The sequence below is a fragment of the Trichoderma citrinoviride genome, assembly GCF_003025115.1.
Source record: "Trichoderma citrinoviride strain TUCIM 6016 unplaced genomic scaffold BBK36scaffold_12, whole genome shotgun sequence".
Lineage (NCBI taxonomy): Eukaryota > Fungi > Ascomycota > Sordariomycetes > Hypocreales > Hypocreaceae > Trichoderma > Trichoderma citrinoviride.
In genome coordinates this window covers 1,302,788-1,327,365 of record NW_020194720.1, presented here as the reverse complement: position 1 = coordinate 1,327,365, position 24,578 = coordinate 1,302,788, and the positions used below count along the sequence as shown (strand labels likewise).

The 24,578-nt window shown below is 56.2% G+C and overlaps 7 protein-coding genes across 7 annotated transcripts; 2 read left to right on the top strand and 5 right to left on the bottom strand.

Moving 5' to 3' along the window:
* Nucleotides 1-73: 73 nt before the first annotated feature.
* Nucleotides 74-1,883, bottom strand: BBK36DRAFT_1136249 (alpha-L RNA-binding motif-containing protein; the record flags this gene model as incomplete). Its single annotated transcript, XM_024892924.1, has 3 exons — nucleotides 1,813-1,883; nucleotides 1,158-1,691; nucleotides 74-1,088 (listed from the first exon to the last, which is right to left on the bottom strand). Exons 1-3 carry the CDS (start codon nucleotides 1,849-1,851, stop codon nucleotides 75-77), a joined length of 1,587 nt encoding a protein of 528 aa, XP_024747279.1. The 5' UTR covers nucleotides 1,852-1,883.
* Nucleotides 1,884-2,187: 304 nt separating this feature from the next.
* On the top strand, nucleotides 2,188-5,218 carry BBK36DRAFT_1181055 (hypothetical protein; the record flags this gene model as incomplete). Its single annotated transcript, XM_024896232.1, has 3 exons — nucleotides 2,188-2,432; nucleotides 2,538-4,711; nucleotides 4,774-5,218. The coding sequence occupies exons 1-3, from the start codon at nucleotides 2,214-2,216 to the stop codon at nucleotides 5,216-5,218; spliced, it is 2,838 nt and encodes a 945-aa protein (XP_024747278.1). The 5' UTR covers nucleotides 2,188-2,213.
* A 173-nt stretch (nucleotides 5,219-5,391) lies between these two features.
* Nucleotides 5,392-7,275, bottom strand: BBK36DRAFT_1143663 (hypothetical protein; the record flags this gene model as incomplete). The annotated part of the gene is made up of 5 exons (XM_024893615.1): nucleotides 5,392-6,462; nucleotides 6,526-6,804; nucleotides 6,910-6,947; nucleotides 7,042-7,075; nucleotides 7,210-7,275. The coding sequence occupies 5 exons, from the start codon at nucleotides 7,273-7,275 to the stop codon at nucleotides 5,392-5,394; spliced, it is 1,488 nt and encodes a 495-aa protein (XP_024747277.1).
* Nucleotides 7,276-8,575: 1,300 nt separating this feature from the next.
* Nucleotides 8,576-11,810, bottom strand: BBK36DRAFT_1125005 (BRO1-domain-containing protein; the record flags this gene model as incomplete). The annotated part of the gene is made up of 4 exons (XM_024891225.1): nucleotides 8,576-9,709; nucleotides 9,771-10,922; nucleotides 11,011-11,440; nucleotides 11,533-11,810. The coding sequence occupies 4 exons, from the start codon at nucleotides 11,808-11,810 to the stop codon at nucleotides 8,576-8,578; spliced, it is 2,994 nt and encodes a 997-aa protein (XP_024747276.1).
* A 2,159-nt stretch (nucleotides 11,811-13,969) lies between these two features.
* On the bottom strand, nucleotides 13,970-16,521 carry BBK36DRAFT_58714 (phospholipase D/transphosphatidylase; the record flags this gene model as incomplete). Its single annotated transcript, XM_024898313.1, has 2 exons — nucleotides 13,970-14,184; nucleotides 14,247-16,521. The coding sequence occupies 2 exons, from the start codon at nucleotides 16,519-16,521 to the stop codon at nucleotides 13,970-13,972; spliced, it is 2,490 nt and encodes an 829-aa protein (XP_024747275.1).
* A 1,814-nt stretch (nucleotides 16,522-18,335) lies between these two features.
* On the top strand, nucleotides 18,336-19,180 carry BBK36DRAFT_1125867 (glycolipid transfer protein; the record flags this gene model as incomplete). Its single annotated transcript, XM_024891323.1, has 4 exons — nucleotides 18,336-18,483; nucleotides 18,566-18,624; nucleotides 18,701-18,819; nucleotides 18,889-19,180. The coding sequence occupies 4 exons, from the start codon at nucleotides 18,336-18,338 to the stop codon at nucleotides 19,178-19,180; spliced, it is 618 nt and encodes a 205-aa protein (XP_024747274.1).
* Nucleotides 19,181-20,427: 1,247 nt separating this feature from the next.
* On the bottom strand, nucleotides 20,428-22,375 carry BBK36DRAFT_144659 (alpha/beta-hydrolase; the record flags this gene model as incomplete). The annotated part of the gene is made up of 2 exons (XM_024897514.1): nucleotides 20,428-20,452; nucleotides 21,255-22,375. The coding sequence occupies 2 exons, from the start codon at nucleotides 22,373-22,375 to the stop codon at nucleotides 20,428-20,430; spliced, it is 1,146 nt and encodes a 381-aa protein (XP_024747273.1).
* Nucleotides 22,376-24,578: the final 2,203 nt, after the last annotated feature.

Genomic DNA, 24,578 nt, shown 5'->3' with positions numbered 1-24,578 from the left:
CTCCTTGGACATCCCTCTTGCGTAGAATTGTCCATCATGATCTACACCAACTCTCCCCATGCCTGCCCACGCCCTTAACCTCGCTCAAGATACCAGTTGTGCGTAAGTTGACTCGTCAAGTAGCTAAACGGCGTCGGTACCTCCGCCATGCCCTTTCGCGCAACCGGGTGCCGCAAGTAGACGGCGGCGCAAATGTTGGGGTTGACCTCGAGATACCGGGGGATAAAGGCAAACGCCGACATGTACGGCCGGGGCCTCCACGGGGTAGCGTACGGCTTCGAGTCGTCAATGGGGTTCTCCTCGTCGTAGCGGAGCATCTGCGCCAGCTTCCGCATCTCCTCCCTGGACAGCGAGGCGTCGCCCATGATCCGCTTGGCCTTTGTCTTTTGCTCCTCTGACAGGCCCTCGAGGCCCTTTTCGATCTGTCGCTCTCTGTTGACTTCAGGCTGCGCCTCCTCCTCGCTCTCCTTTGCGGCGGCTTGCGTACCCTCAGCCTCAGCCTCGGCTGCGGCCGCGGCCTGGTCTTGCTCCTGACTGTCCTTCAGGTCGAGCTTCTCAAAGCTCTCTCGCAGCAGTTCGTGGCTCTTCATCTGCAGCTGCAGCTCGTCAATCAGCTCCGCGGGGTCTGCCTCGCTCTTCTCGGGATGCGAGAGGAAGCGCTTGGCATCTGCTCGGAACAGGCGGAGCTGCTTCTTCTCCTTGGCAGTGAGGTCCTTGGGGTTGTTCTTCAGGAGCTTCTTGACGTCCTTCAGCAGGGCCTTTAGAGCCTTGTTCTTCAGCTGCCACTGAGCCTCGGGAGTCAATGATCCGGCGTCTTCGCCCGCAGCGGCCTCGCCCTCGGCAGCCTCAGCATCAGCTTCGGGCTTCTCTCCCTCAGCAGCGCTCTCAGCGCTTTGCTCGGCGCTGCCGGCTGCCTTCTTGAGTGCGTTTTGGTATGCTTGCTCGGCCTTCTTTTGCCTGGCCTCGAGGTTCTCACGGAGTCGCTGGTGGGCCTGTGCCGGTTTCTGCACTCCCGTGCCGTACATGACCTTTTCAACGTCCACCTGGAACATGTCGCCGGGGTTCAATTGGTAAGAAGGGTGAACCATCTGCGTAAACATGTTAGTTCAAGCACAGATAAGAAGTTGAATATGAATGTTGTATAGTCTTTGACGCACCTTCTTTCCATTGACCGTGACGGCGCCGTGGATAACGAATTGACGTGCTTGCCGGACGCTGCTGGCAAACAGAGCCCGGAACACGGCGGTATCCAGCCTCCTCTCCAGCGGCGCAAACGTCATCTGCATATAAGGCGTCATGTTGTTGAACTGATCCGACAGCAGCTTGTTCACGTCGCCAAAGACGGGCGTCCTCCTCCTTGAGCGCTCCTGGGTGCTGAGTCGGGGGACTTTGGAAAAGGTCTCGGCCGTGACCGTCGACGTCGTCAGGCCCGAACCGCGGCCGGCGGCCTGCTCGGAGCCGTCGTGCGCGGCCAGGTACTCGGGCGGCATGTCGACGGCGGACAGCAGCCGGCGGGAGAAGAGGCGCACCCATTTCTTCTCGGGGATGTGCTCGCCGTGGTACGACCGCGTCTTGGCCTTGGCGGCCCATTTCTGCTGGAAGAAGGTGGGCGTGCCTCGGATCTGGGGCTCGCGGCCGGTCTGGCGGTACAGGTTATACAGGTTGTACTTGTTCCATGACTGTCGCAGTTTCTGTAAAGGGTTTCGATGTCAGTAAGGTGGGATCCCTCCCCCCCGCCATCACACGAGCTCAGTTCCAGCGGTGCGCGGATGACATCGGCAGCAGACAATGCCAAGATGACAATGGACTTACAGGACGACTTAAACTGTAGAAACGGTACGGCTTTCTCATCTTGGCGAGCCGACCGGCGACAATTGCAGCTTGACGGGATCACACTGAAGCCGTTTGTTAGAGCTCACCATGTGGGTGACATTTTTTCTTGGTGGTGCCACGCAGCCGGGGTTCTGCCGGTCGGTGTGACGGCTCGCCGTACGGATTCACCGACCTCACCGAAGGGTGGGGCCACTCAACGCGTCTCAATTGTGACAAAGTGGGCTGAGACGCGTCGAGAGATTTCCACTGGTAGTGACTTGTTTTGTGAGCCGAATTGTCGATACAGGTTTTGTACATCAACGTTGGTCTTTTGCTTCTTTTTGTACGTTCCTGAGCGTTTCTCTCTCTTTATATATTGTCTACACCAAGTCAGCACCAAAATGCTGTCTGCATCCTCGCCAATTGCCTACCCAAGCGACCCTCCCTCTCCTCCGCCAAAGCGCGCCAAACCGCACGATGTCCAATATCCCACGCAGAAGCCACGCAACCGCGGGCCGTTTGTGGACTCGGATTCTGAATCAGACGTCGAAAACTATCCAAGAGCAAGGTCAACGTCTCCCTCTAAAAGGCGCAAAATAGACGACCGGCCCGCACTGGCTGTTCGAGATGCGAATCAAGACGACAATGACGGCATTCTTCCCCGCGACAAGAGCGCAGTCATCGATCTCGACGCACCTCAGCCATCACTCTACGAGGCCACTCAGAATACTGCACCAACAGCTCCCCATTGGGGCAGACTCAACTCATTACTCACCACGCCCATCTTTGGAAGCCGCTCAAGGACCACTTACAAGCTCAAGACATGCGGGGGCAAGGAAATCACCATCAAGCAGCGTCAGGAGGCAGTTGCTCAGTCCTACGAGTCCATGGTGGCAGCGAGGTCCAAGACCAAGGAAGGGCGGGCGAAGCGAGACTACTATGGCGTCGACATTCACAACCTCATCAACGCAGCGACAAGCGAAATGGCTGAGAAACGGCAAACCCCATCATCTCCAGACACCAATCAAGCCGTTCGCTCCATGGAGGCCACATCGATATCCGACAAGAAACCCAAGAAGACGATGCTATGGACCGAGAAATACCGCGCAAGGAACTTTATGGACTTGTGCGGCGATGACGGCACAAACAGACTTGTCCTCCGCTGGCTGAAGAAGTGGGATCCGCTGGTGTTCCCAGGAACAGCCAAGGCAAAGCCCAAAGCGGCGAGACGCAACGGCCCCCATCCCCCGCCCGAAGAGGAGAAGCCTCACCGGAAGATCCTGATGCTGACAGGCCCCCCCGGACTGGGCAAGACGACACTGGCTCACGTCTGTGCCAAGCAGGCCGGCTACGAAGTAATTGAAGTCAACGCCAGCGACGACCGCAGCCGCGACGTTGTCAAGAACCGGATCCGCACCAGTCTTGGGACGGAGAGCGTCAAGAACGTGAGCAATCTGAAGGCGCCGAACGGGCCGCAAAAGGTCGCCAAGCCTGTTTGCGTGGTCGTGGACGAGGTCGACGGCGTGGTGACGGGATCGGGAGCTTCAGGGGAGGGCGGCTTCATCAGGGCCCTGATTGACTTGGTGCTCATCGACCAGAAGAACTCATCAGTGGTGGAGAAGACTTACGATGGCAAGAAGAAGAAGGGGGACGACTTTCGGCTGATGCGGCCGTTGATCCTGATATGCAATGATGTGTACCATCCTTCGCTGAGGCCACTGAGGCAGTCGAATCTGGCCGAGATCATCCACGTCGGTCGACCGACTCTGGACACGGTAGTTGGGCGATTGAAGGAGGTCTTTGAAAAGGAAGGCATCCCTTGCGACAAGGACGCAGCACGCAAGCTATGTGAAACGGCCTGGGGCATGGCCAGCGGCATCGATGCCAGACGGGGCCAAGAAAGCACCGTGCAGGGCGATCTCCGAGGCGTCATGGTGGTGGGCGAATGGGTGGCCTCCCGGTTCAGGGCTTCGGCTCTGAGCGACACGCAGCGTCTCACCAGGGATTGGATCGAGAAGAACATCCTGCAGGAGCTTGCCAGCGGCGCGGCGGGAGCTCGAGGCCTCGGGCGAGGCAGCGTCAAGGATATCATCTCGCGACTCTTCCAAGAGGGAGGCGGCTTCCCCAAGCAAGCGCTGAGCCTATCGAGGTCCAAGACGCATCATGAGCAGCCAAAGACGGAGCTGGGCTTTGGCGAGCACCAGAAGAAGTACGCCATGGAGTGCCTCCGGCAGATGGTGGACGCCAGCGGCGAGATCAGCCACATTGTGACGGAGATATTCGCAGAGTACCCGAACCGCGAGTTCAACGACGACTCGTACCTGTCGAAGCCGAACCAGGCCTACGACTGGCTGTACTTCCACGACGCCTGCCAGTCGAGGCTGTACGCGAGCCAGGAATGGGAGCTTGCGCCGTACCTCTCGCAGCCCGTGCTGGCCTGCCACCACCTGTTTGCATCGCCCATCAGGCACTTTGCCGGCGGCATGTCGTCGACCAACAACCAGCGGACTGGCGGGGAAGAAGATGCCGGTCCTACGATTCCCTTTTCCGGCCCGCGCGCGGACTTCCAGGCCTACGAGGCCGAGAAGCAGACCCGCGCGCAGCTGCAGACGCTGCAGGGCCAGCTCAGCCCGACCATGATGCGGCTGTTCCGCAGCGCAGAGGACGTTTCCACAGAGTTCCTGCCGTACCTCGCGCGCATGCTGTCGCCGGACGTGAAGCCCGTTGTCGTGGGCGGGAGCCAGGGGACGACGGCGAGCGTGCGCAAGGAGAGCGAGCGGCGAATGGTGAAGAGGGCGTCGGAAGTGCTCGCCGAAGTGGGCATTACGCTGCAAAAGGGCAAGATTGAGAGCGATGTGCTGTCCAGTCGCGGGCCGCAGTTTGTCTACCGCATGGAGCCGTGAGTGAACCCCCCTTATCTTATGCTGTATGAATTGAGGAAGGCTAAATCGTGATGTGCAGAGACATTGATTCCCTGTCTACCTATGAAACAGCCTCTTCCCTCATAACATCCCAACCACCAGCTCGCTACGCAATCCGCCAGGTCCTCGACCAGGAACTCCGTCGCACGCTCGCCCTCCGCGAGACAAGCGCCCGCCAAGCGCGCTTCCAGGCCGGCCGCTCCCTAGGCGAAGGCGACGATCAAGCGACGCAACAGCCCCTGGCATCTTTGCTGAGCCAGAAGAAGGACGACAACATGGCCGTCGTGGAGGATGGACTGGTGGTGAAGAAGGACTTTTTTGGGAGAATCATCCAGGCGCAGGCGCTGGCGGATGTTGTCAGGGGCGGGTTGATGGACAAGAAGGCGACGGCTGGGCAGGACAAGGTCTGGGTTACGTTTCATGAGGGGCTGAATAACGCTGTGAGGAAGCCGATGACGCTGCGGGAGTTTTTGAGTGGGCTTTGATGAGGCTGCTGTTTTCGAGTCTTGTCGAAAGATGTATATGACTGGAGTTTGGATGAACAATGGGATAAGAGCTTTCTGTTTATGCAATATATTGCTCGTTTATAATCCTACAACGCCCGTCATCTTCCCTCCTCCGCGACTTCTCGAGTATCCAAGAAATGCCAATCCAACTACTACAGCTTCGCCTTGATCCTCTGCGCCGGAACGACCAACGGATCATACGTGACATTCGACAGCGAATCCACGGGCGTCGCATTGCTATGCACAAACAGCCCCCTCGTATCCAACAGTCCCGGATGCAGGTCCGCAATCTTGGTCACCCCAATCAGCCGCATGTCCATCTCCATCTCGTCCTTGAGCAGCTGCATCGCCCGCTCCACGCCGGCCTGCCCATAGGTGCTCATGGCATACAGGAACGGCCTCCCGATGCCCACGCCCTTTGCGCCCAGGCACAGCGCCTTGAGGATGTCGGTGCCGCGCCGCACGCCGCCGTCGACGAAGACGTCAATCTTGGAGTCCAGCCCCTGGTCGCGCAGGACGGGCATCGTCTCGGCGAGGACCTCGATGCCGGAGCGCGAGAAGTCGAGCTGGCGCCCGCCGTGGTTGGACAGCACGACGCCCTGGACGCCGGCGCCGACGGCGCGCAGCACGTCCTCGACGCGCTGCACGCCCTTGAGGATGATGGGCATCTTGGTGATGCTCTGGAACCAGGGGATGTCGGCCCAGCTGAGGCTCGGGTCGATGAAGCTCGAGATGGCGCGGGCGGCGCCCTGGCTCGTGTCCGTCTTGGTGCCCTTCTGCACGCTGCTGCCCGTGTCGACGAACTTGAGCCGCATGTCCTTTTCGCGGCGGCCCAGCTGCGGCGCGTCGACGGTGATGAAGAGCCCCTTGCAGCCGCGCCGCTCGGCGTTCTGCACGATGCGCTTGGTGATGGCGCGGTCGCGGTTGACGTAGAGCTGCAGCCACTGGACCTGGTCGCCCTGGCGGGCGTCGACGAGCTCGTCGAAGGAGCACGACGCCAGCGTGGGGATCATCTGGATGACGTTGTGGGCGTGCGCGGCGCGCGTCAGGATCACCTCGCCCTCGGGGTGGCCCAGCTTGCCCAGGGCCGTGGCCGTGACGTAGAAGGGCGCCGAGACCTTGGTGCCCAGCATCGTGGTGGACAGGTCGATGCTGTGGACGTCGACGAGGATCTGGGGGCGGAACCAAATTCTGTGGTAGGCGCTGTGGTTCTCACGCATGGTCTTGGAAGCAGCAGCATCAGTACATATCAAGGCCAGTCGTCAAAAGGGGAGGACAAAACGCACAATCTCATCATCAGCCGCGCTGGAATAGTACCCCCACGCAGTCTTCTTCATGGTCCGCCGCGCGACGGCCTCAAAGTCGTGCAGGTTGAAGCACTCGGACAGCGTCGGCATCTCGCGTATCCTCCGCTGCCGCTCCGCCTCCTCCGGGTCGTCCTCCTTCTTGGCCTCCACGGCGACGGTGGCCATGTCCACGGGGCCCAGGTGCAGCGACTTGTCGAGGTACTTGTCGAGCGTGTCCCGGGGGTGAATCGGGTCAAACTCTTCCGTCGCGTCTTTGCCCTGTGCCATTGGAAAACGTGATTAGTGAGGGAGTTCAACGATGATGGGGCAGTCGGAGGTCCCCGCGATGATGATGATGGGAATGAGGGGGTGTGTTGGGCGTACGGCATATTTGAGAATGATTTCTTCGCCGCCGGGATGTTCTGTGAATGTTGAAGAGTGCTCATGTTAGTTGTTCGTTCTCTGAGGAAGCGACTGCTAACTTTGAATAAGAGGGGAAAATCATCGTGAACATACCAGGCAGAAACTCTGTCACATCGTATGCTTTGCCCTGGATGAGAGGAAGAACAGTTCAAGCGTCAGCAATCAAGTTCCACCAATCCACGATTTCCTCTCTCCCAGCTTTCATTCATTCAGTCCCCCCAATTCCAGTTCCCTCATTTGAGCATTGAATGAAAAACGCACATGAATAATCACCCAGCATGACTTTTCGCTGTTATGCTTGGCCACTTCATCGCCCGTGAGCACCATCTTGCCTGTCCCTTTTTCTGTGTTTCGTCTTTTGCAATCCGTCTTTCTCGTGGTGAGCGGTGATGGAGATGACGTCTCACGATGGCCGGCCCCAAATCCGTACGCCCGAGACTTTTCAGTCCAAGCTAGTCAATCGTATGCCCAACGTCTCTCTCTTTCTCTTCTGTCTCAGTTTTCAGTGAAGCAGATATCAATTGCTGGTCCAAAAAAGAGAAAGATGATTAGATTGAAGAGGTTTGAAAAAGAACAGAAGAGAAACGCGATTTGTCTATCAACGTTCGCGCGTCGGTTCTTCGGCTCGTCGTCGTCGTTCTCGCCATGGGCCACGATTTAAAAGGGCGACGAAGATCCAAAAAGGGAGACATAATTGGCCGCCTCTCATTGGCCGTCGGCTAATATTATAGCCAGTTGCTGGGGGCACATGGAATCTCCCCCGCCATCGAGACGAGTACCTATCAAAACCCTCCCCTTTCCGACGGATATTTTTGCCTTTGAACAACTCGATTGATCAGTCAAACTCAGTATCTGAAATACCAGACTATTTCCCTCCATTTCATACCCAATCCAATCTTCCAGTACTGCAGGAGTTCCCTTCGACATTCAACCACGCAGCACAGCTTCATCCCCCAAACAAGAGCGGAGGGCAAACCCCGTCTCCGTAGTTTTAACGCTACAGTCTTCCCCCCCATTCTAACCCGTCGAACTAGAGCCTCCCCCAACGGCTTTTGATATTCCGGGGACCGAGATTCTGCGGGGAGCCAAGCAATAGCTACTATAGTACTAAGCTAAACCGCTCCTCTCACCTTCGACTGAAACTCCACAAACCAACAAGTCCCGAGTCATGGAAAGCTAATCTTGTTCATCGGGGCTCATAGGGGGAAACCTTGTCCGCAATATACTCACATATCTAAACATCACTGTCATTGTACTCCTGTCAAATATGTGACAAGTCACTCAAGGCAATGCCGGGATGGCGCCCAATTCGTGTGCTCGTGCAAAGACCAGGTAGACGCCACTCGGGATATCCATCCGATATTCATTCATCAAGACCATCACCGCCTTCTGTACACATACTCCTATCACCGCGTCCGTCTCTTTCGCATCTCGTCTCCAAATCAGCTCCCACCTCGCAATTACCTGCCGTTGCGGCTCGCTAAAGAGGCCCTGCTCTCCCCAGCATGCCAACTGCATCCCTCTTCGTTCCCTCCCTCCCCCCTTTTCTGTATCTCAGGTCGGGTATTCATGCCATCATCCAAACCATCTCACTGCCTAATCAATCAACAAAAGCGCTTTCTTCTCTTCATTTCCACGCATTGAGCCCGGCCCACGGGTCGTGCGTCTGCTGTGTTTGGGCCGACCGAGGCTGCGCGCTTGATGGGTGGCCAACCGCAGGATCAAAATCCTGCTGTCCAAAGTGAATAGTCTGCTGAGGGCCCAGCGGAGGAGGGCCCGGAGGAGGCGGTGGAGGGACGAAGCCGGGTGGCACATATCCTCCAGGAGCGTGCTGCTGCTGTGTCTGCTGCTGCTGCTGCTGCTGCTGTTGGGGTAACGCCCCATACATGGTGTAGGGCTGGTGTTGTCCGAACGATGTCTGTGTGGGTGGCGGCGATTGGGGCCCTCTCATGACATTCATGCCAAAGGACGTCTGGTTCGGAGGCGGCGATGTCGGCCCGGGGTTTCTGCCGTACGTGCTCGGGTTGTATACGGGTTGTGAAAAGGTGCTCTGCGGAGGAGGGCTGGCGTATCCGGCAAAGCTCTGCTGGTTCGGCGGTGGCGACGTAGGCATCTGGAACTGCCCTTGATAGCCGTTGCTGCTGCTGCTGCCGCCGCCCTGGCCGTAACGAGACGTCTGGCTCTGCTGCTGCATCAGGGGCGCCGGTGTTGGTCTTCCCGACGGTGGTCTGGCGGGCGCCGCCGGCTGTGCCGGCTCCATGGACATGCGCTCCATGAGGCCTCTCAGCCGCTCCCTTTCCAGCTCTGCCTGCTGGCTCTTGTTGTTTGCTCGCTCCTGTTCGATTTGGTTGAGCAGCTGTGCGCCCTCTGACCTCCGGTTGTTTACAAAAGTCTCCACGTTCTTCTCGAGGCTCTCCACCGTCTCCCTCATCTCCGAGTACCAGTTCTTGGCGCTCTGCAAGCCCGCCTCCAGATCCAAGAACTCCTGGTACGCGCGCTTGTACTTGCCAATGGCCGATAGCCTCTGGCGCTGTATGGATTCGTACTTGCTCTGCTCCGCGCGCACGCGCTTGTCCTGCAGGAGAGTGTTGAACGTCGCCGTCAGCTCCTTCATCAAGGCCGATTGCTTGTGGTTTGCCTGCAGCAAGCGATTCTGATGAGGCCGAAACTTTTCCAATTCCTGCTTGAAAAGTTGCTGCTCATAGTTTGCTATCGTCTTTTTGTTGAGGATGAGGACTTGAGAGATGTCGTCGTTGTGCACCTAGATCCCCCTTTGTTAATGTCGCTCTCTTTGATCCTCTCGCAAGACCCACAACTCTTACCTTCTCCTTGAGGTCCTTGAGGACCTGATTTCTCTCTCTCTTGATGAGGTTGAGCTTCTTGAGAATCTCTTCGACTCTCGCAATCTGCTCCACCACCGTGGGCCCGGATTCATCAAAGTCTGCATCGAGCAGATTCGGCTCGTTTCCAGCCGGGCTCACGGCATTGCTACTCCGCCCCTTGGCCTGGGAAACCGCCCTGGAGAAGAGCTGGTCAACCTGGCCATTTGCGACGGCGTTCCGCATCTCGTCGAACCACGTCTCGTTCTGGCGCAGTTTCGCCGCCAGCTGGCCGTCGCTCCTGCTGGCCTCCTCCAGAGCTTCCCGGTAGTTGCGGATGTCTCCCCGCAAGGTCGTCGTGAGGCGTGCGCTGGGCTGCTGGCTCCACTCGTTTTCGTACTTGGATCGCATCTTTTCGCACACGCTCTCCTCCATATCCAGCTGCTTGGACGCCTTGTCCAGAGTCGACACTATCGACTCCTTCTCGCTCCGCAAAAAGTCAAAGATGTCCACGGGATTCTCGTGGTTGGCCACGTCTTCACACCATTGCCGGAAATCCTCGTCGGGAAGAATGTCCTGGTCGAATCCGCCCTTGAGCACCTGCAATGCCCCTGGGAGTCGTAAATAGTCCAGGCTGGCTGCCATCTCGCCGTTTGCCGTATCCACCTTTTCCGTCTCGGCTCTGACAAGCTTGGCCTTCTCCTCGTCGTATAAGCTGGCGGATTCGGTGACGGCCATGGGCACAATCTTGGAAAACAAGTCGGGGCCGGTGATGCGCTGGATGTCTTGACCGGCGTAGAGCTCGGATACGGGGATCGGCTTTGCGGCCGGGAGCTTGGCGATCTGGGGTAGGGTCGCCTCCGCGGGGACGGTCTGGTGGTAGATGTAGTCGTTGTCCTTGATGGCTTCTCGCAGCCGTTCCTGCACCGTCGAGCACTGCCGCTTCGTAATCTCCTGCAGATGCGTGCTGCAGTCGGCACCGAGGTTGGCGTTGGACGGCACGGTGCTGGGGAAGCTCTTTGCTAATCGGTCGGCGTCCTTGGCGAGGGTGTCGGCCACCTGGAGCCGTGACAGGGCCACACCATGCTGGCCCGCTTCGTCGTCTGCCATTGCCTGATAATACTGCGCCATGGAGTTGAGAAGACTGGCTTTGATCTGGGGTTTGCACCAGTTCCAATTAGCAATTTCGCTGCTGCAGAATCCGAAGATGGTGAGCATCTCCCTCCCAGACACTGAAGCTTACCTGGACCATTGTCAGCCAGACCTTCTCAAAGATGGCCTTTGTGACATTCTCCTGCACGCCCTCCACAGCCTGTCCATACAGGTACCCAGACTGCGACGCCAGCTTGGCCAGCAATCCGGCTTTTTTCTGGTCCTTGACCTGCTTCTCCAGAAAGATCTCCTGCGCCTGGGCGAGCATGATGTGTATCAGCGTCTTGACAGTCTCTCGGCTGAGGTCGAACGAAGGAGCGTGCAAGAAGTTCTCGTTGATGTACGTAAACATGCCGGCCGAGGCCTGAAACGAGTGGTAGGCGACTTTGAGTGCGGAATCGTCCTCTCGGTTCTGGATAGCAGCATGGCCGGAAAGGACGGCGGAGATGTTGAAGATGACGGAGGCCTTTTCGAACGCCAGCGAGTACTGCGTGGTGGGTTTGTGGGTGAATGCGTCAAACCTGGCACAATAGGGATGCGTAGTCAGTATCAACGCCCTTTCCAAACAGCATAACGACAAGACGACTTCATCAAGAACTGGAGGGCACCGCACCATGTAAAGGGAATTTTGATGTGCTGCTCGTCCACCGGGAAGCGCAGGTCCAGCAGCTCGAGCTGCCCGTAGTAGCGGTAGAGCATGTCCCTCCCCGTGACGCTCTCCTTGCCGGCGCCGCGCATGTCCTGGCGCAGGCGGTTGAGCGTGGCGCACTCCTCGGCATAGCGCTCGGGGTCGTCGCCGTACGTGTCGCGGATGTAGGCCTTGAGCGGCGAGACCCAGTCGATCTCATTGGTGGCCTTGGGCGGCGCGGCGATCATGGGAGACTGCGTCATCCTTTGTGCGACTTTTGGGGGGCGGGCGCGGGTGTGCGGACCCGGGATGGGAGGGGGGGTGGTCGTTGAGACGCAAAGAAGACGCAAGACTCGGTCAATGGGCCACGGTCGAGACGGCCAGCAATGTGTCGCATGCGCGTCCGGCTGCGCGGAGGGACAGAGCACGGGGGGACGCTCCAAGCGGGAGGCGGCGGTGCGGTGCGATGGCAAGCTGTGCGAGGTTGGAGCCGTGCGGGCTTGATGAGTTGCGGAGGATGAAAGAGCCCTGGTTGCTGGGGATGAGGGGAGTCTGGTCGATGGAAGGAGAGAGAATGGCGACGGGAGAAACCAGAGACTGAAGCTCAAGAGAGGGAGAAAGAGGCGAAGCCACGACTTGCTTGCGTGTTGGCCTTGCGTGTGCTCGAGCTGTTTCTGTGTGGAGGTAACGCAAGCAAGGTTAGAGCAGAGCAGAGCAGAGCAGCTAAGTGAGTAGCTTGGTGACACCTCTTTTGTTTGGATCTCGTGGTCGAAGCGGGGTCTTGGGTTTTGTCACGGCCGGACAGGAGAGACGGCGATACAAGCACAAGCGATCGCACAGTTTGATGAGAATACAAGGGATCTGAAGAGCAGTGTAGAAGGAGAGGCTTTCGAATTATCACAACGCTCCGAGAAGTGGCCGGCACAGAGATTTCCCAACCTGGTGCCTGGCAGTCAAAACAGTCGCGGTGATGCCATTTGATCCATCTATTTACTACTTCAACTGACTCCTAGCAAGAATAGCCGCTGGTTCAGGCTTTGGGCTCTGCTTAGGCGGGGAGGGAACCCAGGCCTGGCGCCTGTTAGGTACCGAGCTGCGAGCCAAGTTGCTGCGGTTAAGCAGCTGGAGAGGCGTGAAAGCCGCTGTGGAGCGCGGGCGAGCTAAATATTACAGGGGAGGAGCAGCGCCGCTACAGAATTGAAGGTGAAGGGCTGGGGGGGCTCTAGCGCGGTGTGACGGCGGGCCGTGATCATGCATTGATGGGCGGGCTGGGCGTCTTGGAACTGGAACTGGAAGTTGACGGAAGAGAATTTTCACTTCCAACGAAGCGGTGAATGTGAATGACGTACAAAAGTGTCAAAACAGTTGGATCTGGCCATGGATTAGACAGGTAGGGTTGAGGACTATAGCTTGATGTGATGATGGACGGTCCAACGATGGGTTTGACTGTTGGCTTCTTCTGCTGTATACCTATGTAATCACATGCAAACGCAGAGCATGAAGATGCACAGGTAAAATGGATACAGCCTCAATTGCTGAGCCCATCACATCACATCTGGTCCCTAATGTCCATGAACATTTCAATGCCTGTAATTGCCCACCTGCCCACCTATATCAACGCCTGTTTCTCCCTCGCCAAGTAAAGCAATTGTCTGGTATCTGCTGCTCCCCAAGCCCTCCAACAACTTCACCGTCCAAATTCCAATCCACTATCTAATACAGCACGCTTCAACCCAGTCAAGCCCGTCAAAACAATCACAGACAACAACCAAAAAGAGGGGTTCGCACCTTGGACTACCTTAGTTCCATCACCTTCACTTGCCTAGCAATTCCCTTCATCACATCACATAAACTTCCCCCCCAGCAGTATGTAAGATACTTCGTACAAAGTCACCAACCTCTCCTCCACCCCCTTTCATTGGCCACCACCACGGCGCTTCCACCTCCCCAAGCGCAACCCGCTAAAGCACCTAACGGGTATCATCTCGCATCTTCAAGGTTCTTCTCTTTTGCTTCCCTCATCTCCCGCCCATTCAATTGCTCAAACCCATCAATTCATGATGAGACATGGTAGTGTCACTGTTTCCAATCACCAAAGAACCGGTTCCGCACAGGTAAAGAGTTCTTGTGCCCCTCCCCTGCTTCGATGCGACCGAATATGCGGCCTGGATTCGGCAACAGATAGACGCACGAAACCCCAGGCATTGGCCGATATGCATCCGCGTGGCTACACGCCACTCGTAGCCGCCGAGCTGCATCTTGCCCTTCAAACGCCGGACAGCCAATCCTCTTTATGCTTGAATTTCGTCGTCCATTAAAAGATACTGCGGCTCTACCGAGCTCAACCATAGTGTTCCATCCGTATTACCGTTCCAAACCCTCAAATCAGGACAAAGAGACCATAAACGCCCAAAGGTGAAAATCAAGTGTACACACTCTCCGTCCAGGAATTCACTTGCAGCCCCCGTTCCGCCATCTCCGCATCCTTCAAAAAGTCCATCTGCATCCACACCAGGTGCCCCTTGATCTGCGCGAGCTTCTTCTTCGCCTCGTCCGGCGGCATGAACTGGTCGAATATGTGGCCCGACTTGACGCCCCTGGGCGGCAGATAGCGGTCGTAATCGTCAAACGTTTTGACTATCATCCTCACATTAGCTTTGACAGGTCAGAGCATCTCGCTGGGTTGCAAGCCCACTTACTGTGATCGTCTGGATCGGCGTGGAAGAGGTGCCGGAACAGCTCCGTGTTCTTATCTGCTCGACTCGTCCACATATCCCACAACTCGTCGCCCAGCGGATCCTCCACAAGCTTCCAGCTCTCATCATTGTCGTAGATGTCGTTGTTGGGCTCCACGCTGGGCGGCAGAGCATTGATATCGCCCTCGGCATCACAGTCCTGCGGCGGCAGCAGGCCGAGATGCTCTCGCCAGAGGAATCGCCGCAGAGTCATCGCATGGTAGCCCGCCTCAAACGGCTTCCCGTCCATTGTCGTTTGGACCAAGTTGGTGTCTTCCATGACGATACTCAACTCGCTGTCGTGGCTGCCCTGCTGGCTGCGATCGTTGAGGTTGCTCGAGCCGCAAATCACCACTCGATCGTCGGCAATGAGCACCTTGGCGTGCACGTAGAGCTCCTCCTGGATCCAGTTCTTGATCTCAGACTCCGGGTCCGCCCAGGGCTCGTCCTCCAGAGGACTCTGGCCAGCCATGGCGTGGTGCGCGACCGAGGGCGAGGTCTGTACCTCTTCTTTGGGCTTGGCCTTCTCAAAAGCTTCCTTTGCTTGCACAGCCTCGTTGCGCGCCTTTTCCTGCTCGTGTGCCTTGCCCATGTGGAGGTCTCTCTCCTTTTCTATCGGGTCGGACGTCCCGTGGATTCCCTCACCCATAATGTCCTCGGCCAGAACGCGCTGGACTTGCTGATACCCGATGCCCGTCTTCTTCTCGGCTTCGTCGATGGCCGGTGTCTTGTTTAGGCGATCATACGATCTCAGGTTGAAAAAAAAGATGTGCTTGGTAGGATCGACCCCCTGAGCCTTGACCCGCTCAAAGATGGAGTGCTCGCCTCGACATATTGACTTGTACTGGTAGTCCATGATGGCCCTCGTGCCGGACGCGGCATTGTCTCGAAGGTCACCGGCAAAGCCTGGGACGGCGGGGATAATGATGATGATCCTGAACTTTCGGCCTTCTTTTCCAGCCCGCACCACGGCCTCAACAATCGCTTCGCCGATGGTATTGTGGATCGGTGCCTGGTGCTCGCCGGTGGCGGTGATGAAGAACTGATTCTCAATGTAGACGTAGTGCTGCGCTTTGGAAATGACCTCTGAGTACGCGTTTTGAATGGAGCGATCAGTCAGGATGCCGCTGGACCAGTCGGCGCTGGATCTCACGACCTGAGCATGGACCGTTCCTCGACCGAGCAGATTCTTGGTGCTCAGGGGCGTCAGGGGGTGCCTGATGTAGTCGCCCATGGGGTATTTTGGCCGCTGCACTCCGATCAAATCCTCGTCCTCTCCTTCACGACCTTCGAGAATGATCCAGTCAAATCTCTGGTCGCGCTTGTACTTGTCCCGTTTGACAAAGTTCCACCGCAGAACGAAGTGCTCCGCAATGTCATACACGCAGGGGCCGATGACGCCCATGGAGACGTCGTGCCAAGGCATTCGACCGTAATCTGCCTTGCTGAGCTCGTTGTCCTGCCAGTCCTGCACCTTTTTGAAGTCCAAGACGCGGTTGTTGTTGAAATCCTGGCCCGGCCAGACCTCTGCGTGGGGCTCGTCTGGGTGAATATCCGACAGCGGATGTTGGCGAGTATCCCAGCGGCCGAAGCAGAGGTCGAGACCGCCGATGAAGGCAATGGCGTAGTCGATGACGATGAACTTTTCGTGGTGGGCCCAGTACATGGTCATGTCTGCCGCGTTCTCAAGGACGTTGTGATCGGGATGCCGCATGATCTGGATGTTGTTGTAGCCGGGAGATCCTTCGGGGCAAAGGGCCTGCAGGGCGTGTTTTGTGTGTTCCGAGTTGCAAGTAAGGGCCGCCTCCACCTCCTTGTAAACAATGACAAAGATCTTGACTCCCTGTTCCGCTTTGCGCTTCAGGATCTGGTCGAGCCTGTACTCCTGCTTCTGATGAGGGGGCCGTCTGAGGAAGAGCTCCGGCGAGAGCCACCAGTCTGCAATGTAAATGGTTTCCTTGGCCTCTTCCAAGGCGACAGATACCGCCCAGAAATAGTCCCGTCCATCCACATACCACTTGACAAGGTTGCCCTCTCGCTCTGGAAAGTAAGACTGGAAGCGATGGGACGCGCAGATCTTAGTCCGCTTCGCGTCGCAGATTCGCTCGTGCTCCTCATCATGGCGATGCTCTCTGTTGAACAGATTGCCGAATTTTCCAATCTGGTGCTTCTTGTGTGACACGGCTGCTTTGGCGTCGTAGAGCTTGGTTTCGTGGAGCTTGCCTCTCAAGCTGTCCATGAGGCCGTGAAAGCCGTGAGAGCCGTGGCTCCCACTCTGCGCCGGCTTAGGGGCAGCCATGGTGAGCGACTGCTGATGTGCTGGATACAGATGTCTACTGATTCAAGAGGCGGCGATGTGGGAACGCAAATCACAGGTGATAAAGGGAGGATGCTGGTATAACAGGTATAACAGTGATCGAATACGGAGGGTCAAAAAGAAGTCCGGACAAGGGAGCGTCCAACCGCCGCGAGCATTGCCTATATAAGACAACCGGCTGGCATGGCATGCTACCACGCCAAGACGAGGCCATCAAGGAAGAGGCAGCGGGAAGCGGGGGTGAAGCTCAGCAGACTTTCACAAGATGAGAGCATGACGAAGGATCGACCCGAACGGAACTAGCTGAGCCAGCCCTGCCCGTCACCGAGTGGCCGCGCTTCCTCGGACGCAGATGATGGCGGCGCCACAGGGCTGGGGCCTCGAATGGCAGCAGAGCGTCTGCGGCTCCGGTCGGGGTCAATCTGGCTCCGGCTGCTCATGCAAAGAAGGGCCAGTGCAGCTTCACATGGTTCTGGGTTCGCTGGTTTTCAAGTTTTCGATGTTGCTGTTGTCTGTTTCACCTGGTCTGGGCCCATTGTTGTGTTACGAGTACGATACAAGCATGTGGCACCAGCTCGCTCTTGGCAGGCTGAATGGCCGGTTGAGTGGAGGGGCGGCCTGCTCGTACAGAATAGAAATGACGTCATCGGATTCAAGCAGTGACCTCAAGGAAAGTGAAGAGGTTGATGAGACTCGAGCCGAAATGACGTAGCCATCAGTAGGGCGAGCTTTGTCTGTTGTGAGAGCCGGTGATTCAAATCTTGAAGTGACGCTTTTGAAGGTGCATAAAACAATCTGGCAAGTCTGGAATGAAGAGATTTGGAGGTTGATGCTGGCTTGGCGATCCGTCTCGCATGCTAAAAAGTTCGAGATCTGCTTTGGACCCTTGTGGATTGAGCAAGACGCCGCGACTGGAAGGCAGCGGCGGGTACTACTAGACTACATAGATGGTGGCAAAGATGGATTGATGGAACGGTTGGAGTTTGAGTCATGATCCGCCGTTCATCCTCATTTCGAAGGGCTCCAGATAAGAAGCAGCCCCGACTTTACGCGGACTGAACTTCAGGGGCAGACTCGGAGTCAGTGAAGCCAGCGGTGGCTGTCGAGACTGACGCGTAAACGACCCTTGGGTAAGCATCCGAGCATTTCCCTTTCCATGTGGGCGATGGAAGCTAAGCCAATGCCATGCCTCAGAAATGCGGAGAAGATGCAAATGCAGGGCCTGAAGCGTGAGTCCCCGCAATGGCTTACATAAGGTACACTTGCTGTTACAGGTCGTCTCTGTCTGTATATCTCGTAGAGTCTCTGTGATACTCTCTGTCTCTTCCTTTCTTACTGCTCAACGGCCTCTGATATTGCGCTCGTCACTGTCCAAACATAACCATCGTATATTGATAGTCCATGTAATAACATTGCTCCTCCCCATAATACATACTGGTAACCCCATAATGCAACCCTTGCCCCTCTCTCTCGCATCCATCCATCCTCACTGCACCTCATCCCTCCTGAGCCACGCCTGGCCAATCAACCCCACCTGTGCCTCATTGCCCCACCAGCTCCCAAACAAGACAGACAGCATGTCGAGCATTCACCGACTTACCACCTGATACAAAGCACCAGCTTCCTTTCTGCCTCTTCCTCACTTCTACCCCCTTACAGCTCCCCGTTCGACTCAATTCATCTCCAACTTCCGCAAACCATCTAGAACAGCCTCCTCAATACCAGAATCCATCATCATGTCTGCTCCTGTCATCCCCGCCGGCGGCACCATCGTCGACACCTTCAAGCAGTCCTTTGTCGACGTGCCCATTGATGCCGAACATGGCAACGCCATTGCCACCAGCCCGTTCCTCGACGCTGCCGAGTCCCTAACCACCATGTTTGGTAAGTTCTCTCTCTTTTCCATCTATGTAGCCTCTTCAATTCATCCTGCTCAAGCTTCGTAGCTAACCTCGTGCTATTGCAGATGTCCTGGGCTCCGTCGCCTTCTCTCCCGTCAAGAGCGACATGCTGGGCAACGTCAAGGTAAGCTAGCTGCCCATTGGGGCCAACCTCATCAATTGAACGGGCAAAGGCTGACATGTACCGTTCCCCCGTCTAGAAACTCCGTGACCGCCAGGCCGCCGCCCCCGCCGAGTCCAAGAACATCCAGGACCTCTGCCGCAACGAGCTCAAGACCAAGAAGCACACTGCCACCGAGGGTCTCCTGTGGCTCGTCCGGTACGTAATCTCGCCCTCTCGGAACACCCTGTTAGAAAGATACGGGGTCACTAACAAACGCTCGACCAGTGGTCTTGAATTCACCTGCCTCGCCCTCAGCGCCAACGTGGCCAAGCCCACCGAGGAGCTCGCCGACTCCTTCCGAACCGCCTACGGCTCGACCCTGAAGCCTCACCACAGCTTCCTCATCAAGCCCGTCTTCAGCGCCGCCATGAGCGCCTGCCCCTACCGCAACGACTTCTACAGCAAGCTGGGATCCGACCAGGACAAGGTCGTTTCCGATCTGAGGGTCTACCTGGCCTCTCTGGAGAAGATTGTCGGCATCCTGAAGGGCTTCCTCGACACGGAGGGTAAGTGGTAAGCGTGTGACTGGCATTTAAGCGGCCCGACTGCGCGTTTCTGGTATATATTGGTATTTACGAGGAACAACTCGAGGCGAGTATATCTATTGTGATGATTAGCCGGTCAAATATACTAGCGTCTTGAAGAATTGAGCTGCACGTCTATGATGATGTGTGTGACGAACAGTGCATGTTGCATCTGAACTTGTGTGTTACACAAATGATTACATTGGGTGTGCCTTGTGTTGTACCCAGTTTAGGTTCAAGATCATGGACCATACCAGTATATCCCACTCCGCGAACGGCACATCTTTTACCAGCTCTGATTTTTATAATAGACCCAATCATAACGGGCACTCAATGCAATGATCCTATCTGCTAGGAAGCCAATATTCATGTCGGGCAGAATAGTTCATTCATATACCTACCATCCAGTGTTTCTCAACCAAGTCATTGAGAAGCCTCTCTCCCCTAAATGTTTGGCTCCAAATATGCCTCCAGAGCAGAAGTGATTCAACGTGCTTCTATGAGAAAGCAAAAAGAGTTTGACGTCTGAATTGCAAGAGAAAAGTCAGACTCAGGCAGCGCACTGGGTGTCTTGTGACTAACATGAGCATAGCACTTGTTGCGTCTTAACAGCTCTCCGTTATGATACGCCGCCATGCACACCACACCATTGCGCCAGCAAGTTCAAGCAAAATAAAAACCCGTCTCTCCTCTTCTTCGGAAGCAAAATCTTCAAGAACCTGCGATCCCAATTTAAAACGGGGTTTCCATATCCCCTGAATAATAGCTATCAATTTCCAAAAACCCGCAGTGCAATTCTGCAAATCCATCCTCCACCACCCCCCTGAATATCCCTCCAGGTTAAGCAACGCGACCATCTCACATACATTTACACAAAGCCAACCCCATCTTCAACATCACAAAACCCCAATTTGAGATACTAAAAACATCCAGTGAGCCCACCAACTCCTCTCCCCAAGAAGTTATCCTTGAATCACAGCACATATATACTGTAATTCTTCACATATTGCCATCCAGGTCCCATTGATGCAAGCTAAACCAGACAAAGCATTTCAACCCCATACCACAGCCCGATATCCCTTCCCAAGAAAAGAAATCTACACCCCTCCCTACCTTAAATGTTCCAATAGCATATCCGAACCTTCCGAAACCTCCCGCAATCTAACTACAAATTTACACTACCCTTCTCTCCCTACCCTAATACCTACATCTCACGCCAAACCTCTATCAGTGTGCAATATTACCATGTTTTCCGTATCTGGTAGCTCTCGCAAGACATTTTACTAGCAGAACGATTTCGTTCCAGCTCGCCACTGGGCTATCAGTAGTATGTAACTTGTTAGTATGCCGTCTCTTGGCGGATCTTGCCAAGTCTGGCCATGAACCCTGGAATCTTACATCTTCCTATCCGTGTGCGTCGACCCGTATGAAAAGCACCCGAAAGCCACACAGACTACGGCTCTCTGCTCCCGTGAGAGCAAGGCCTAGAAAAGCCCAGGTGAGTGCATTGGAGAACGATTGGTGTAATAGTTGACGCCACGAATGTGATTGCCAGACGAGCGTGTACCATCAAGATGCGATGGGTGGGTGGGCTTCAATAAGCAGACGTAAGATAAGCCAAACATCGTCTTACATGTATGAGTGAAAAAGACGATATATATTCGCATTATAAGACGGATCGATCGATCCAGACAATCTTGAAGGTGAAATAACAAATACATCTTGCCAAACAACTCTCGTTTTATATCGAAACAACGGCACTCTCTTCGCCGCTTCTATGCACACCCAACGCCAGCAATACCCGTTCGCTAAATAAATTCCTCTGGACGTAATCATCCCCCATGCACGCATGCTTGTCTTGTCTGGTCTTGTCTACTAACGCTTGTCTACCCAGCACATCGGAATGACTGAGGTTATCAAGAGACACGGGCGAATAAGAAAAGAAAAGGGCGAGGAAAACGAAACGCTACAAGACGCCAATCAAGGAAAAGCCGAAATGGAAGGGAAAAAGGTCAAAAAGGGCCAGCTGGTGTCGTTCTGAAGGATAAAAGGCTCGCCGATTTCGACCTAAGCGGCATGAGGCTCGGCCGGGGGATCTTCAAACGCTTCGTCTTCATGGACCGCATCGACTCCCTGTCCGTGTCGTGCTGCTGACCCAGCCAGTTGGCTATGGCCTGCGTCGCCTCTCCGTATTCGACCTCGACGCTCTCCTTTTGTACCATTGGCGGAGGGCAGTCCCATGCGTGCTTCTCCTTGGCGACGACTCGCAGAGTGAGTGTCTTGTCCATCTTCTTTAACCTGTCTGCGAAACGGAGGCCTTCGGCGAGAAGCATATCGTATTCGCACAGGCATAGATGGACAGGTGGCAGCTTCGCCACGAGTTCGTCAGGCAGCAGGCCGGGGGAGAGTCTGAGGTCGGCACGCAGGGGGCGAGGGATGGGAGGATAGACGTATGAGGCATCGATGAGGTCCGTCAGTCCCTTGGAAAGCGTGAGATCGGGACGGGAACAGCTCAGCCTCTTTTCTTGCCTGGGGATGGTGAAGTCCAAGCCGGGATAGAAGAGAACGAGCCCCGTGATGCGTGGGGGGATAAAAGGCAGCGTGTAATTCCAACGCTCCGGCTCCTGCATGATGATCCAGCTGGCGAGGGTCATGGTGCCACCGGCGGAGAAGCCCGAGAGGATGATGCGGTTGGGGTCGATGCCGAATTGTGCGGCGCGCTTCGCTATTTGGCAAATGGCGTCGACACAATCCTCAACGGGGGTTGGGAACGGGTAGGTGGGAGCCAGGCGGTAGTTGACAGTGAAGACAACGGCATCGAGCGAGGTCATGACCGCACATGCCCATCGCGCGCTGTCGGTGCCCTGGCCGAGGATCCATCCGCCCCCGTGGAGAGCCACAACGGCGGCACGAGGCCCGACGGCCAGACGCGGCGGCGTCCACACCTCGACCCTGATCTTCTTGGGTCCCTTGCATGCGGCGAGCGTGGAGTCGGCCCAGAACTCGGTGGACGGCGTGGGAGCCGCAGGCTCGGTGCGGTTGGCGATGCTGAAGCCGAGACTGGAGGCATAGCGGATGGCCTGAGCCCGCGCGTTCAGGGACCAGCGGGAACTGCTCTGCAAGGGGTTGACATAGTCCTCGGGCTCCGGGACTGTCGGTTTCCTCACCGGGTCCGGGACGATTTCCATGAGTGAGGCGCCTTGTCCCACGAGACTGTTCACGGCAGCAAAAAGCGATTGAATTTGGCTGGTGCTGTGACGCTCTTGGGCCTACGGAAAGGCTGGGCGAGCGCGGATTGGCTGCGCTGGGGAATGAGACAGGCGGGGTGAATGGAGGAGAGGGGCGTAGACTAAAGCGAGTGAGATGGACAGAGAAGAGGAGGAGAGGAAAAGTCTGATCAGATGAGGGGTGGCGGCACGAGGCACGGAAAAGGTACGGCTCAGGAGACGAGGCGCAAAAAGGGGGGAGGATGCGGTACGTGGCGATACTTGAAGATGTTGCGATAGATGAGGCGATTGTGCTGTTGGGACTGTGTCATGCCACTTTGCAGCCGCCTTGCTACAGTCTGGATTACACGTCATCGGGACTCCCCCGTTGTAGATTGACCTGGGGGAATGCGGAGAATCTTTTTGCCCTGTTACTACGGGCCAGGTGGCTCCCGCCCTAGGGCTTATTGGTCAGTCGCTAGCACTGAGATGGGCTTATCTTGACTTGAAGAAGATGGTGAGGGCGAACATGCGGCGACAGAGACTGGAGGGAAGCAGAGGAGAGGCGTGGAAGGGACCATCAACACCAAGTGGGCAACGGACCAGTGTTAGCAGCCGATGGCCGATTGAGCAAGGCATGTAGGCATGTATCGTATTTCTCGTGGAGACGCTGCGACGCGAGACACATGGGAGCGGGCTCGGCAACCTCGGTATTGGACGCTAGCTGGGAGCCAGCCACAGGGCGTGAACGACCTCGTCTGATTCGATGGAGACGGGATTGCAGAGTGAACTGGTGGCGGGTGTCTGAATGAAGGGGCGGTTTGCTTTGGGCAACGAAGAAGTAATGGATTCAAGAGGATGAGGCCATGGGCGCATCCGACTCACGAGGCTAGAGATGTTCTAGAAAACTGCGCAAACGTAGCACCGTCGTCAACAAACAGGTGCATACTCGTACACATTCAACCACTGCTGTCAACATGGAAGCTTGAAATCTTGCTGAACTGCTGCAGCATCCTGGCAGGGAAAAATCGGAGCAGCGACTCCGTAACTCGTGCAGGGTCCAGCTGCATGGAAGTCGTTGGAATCAACCGCGAGCACAGGCCATGCATGACGTCGGCCGAGGTTGAACGCAGCGATACTGGGGCCGTGGGGGGACCCGGGCCTTTTTGTGCTTCATGTTGTTGCTCGCATGACTTGGCGGCCCTGATCGGGAGACGATTTCGCGTCCGTGCCTCGATGCGGACGAGGTCCATCTCCGAGAGCGCCTGACGTCAGAAGCGTTGCTTTGATGCTGGAGAGAGAGACTGGGTGAATTGCTGCGACGACGGACGGAACGCAATGTACTCCGAGTCTACGATGTCCGATGTTCCATGGAGCATGTCCGACGTTGGCCGCAAACTGGCGCAGCAACAGCAGCACCCACGGCCCTGAGAGCACATGATAATAGTAGCACCCTGGTATTAACGCATACTGTAGCACTTTGGAGGGATTCACTTGCTGCTGCTCGTTGCAAGTTCCCAGCAGGGCACAAGGGCAAGACGCCGGCAGATGGGTTGGCGCCCTGTTGCGGCTAGCTCCGTGATGCTTCTTCATGTCAGCATTCCAAGGTGGTGTGCGGCTCTGGTCTCTGGCACTTGGTACAGGATGGGACAACTGAAAAGGCCTGCCAATTCCCTGCAAATCTCCCATCTTAATACCTTATTTGCCCAATTGCCAATGAGATCAAGGAAATCCGTAGCTTAAACTGCACACAGCCGACCAACGCGATCCATTTCGTCGACTGGTCTGCCAGGTTGGGCATGGGCATCGCGTGGAAAAAATTACATCATCAGTCGCTTAACGGAGTCACCCGATGCAGGGCCGTGTTTTTCATCCGCAGATGCATCACCATTATTCATCAATTTGGAAGCGGGAGATGGGCATGGGCGATCTGCCTCCTTCGCGCTTAGAGCACAAGCCCGGCAGTCCGCTTTCATCTGCAGACGCCCGGCCTTGGCTTGGGCACTCGATGTCGCCTAATCAAGGTACTGACAGACGGCTTGGCTCGTGTGACGCTTATATGTAACTGCTGTGCAATGCCAGCCGAAAGCGCGCATCACTGTCACAGGCCAGCAGCAAGGATCAAGGAACAGGCACATGTGCCAAGCCAGCAGAGTGCTGCATGCAGCCAGAACTCCAGATGGCG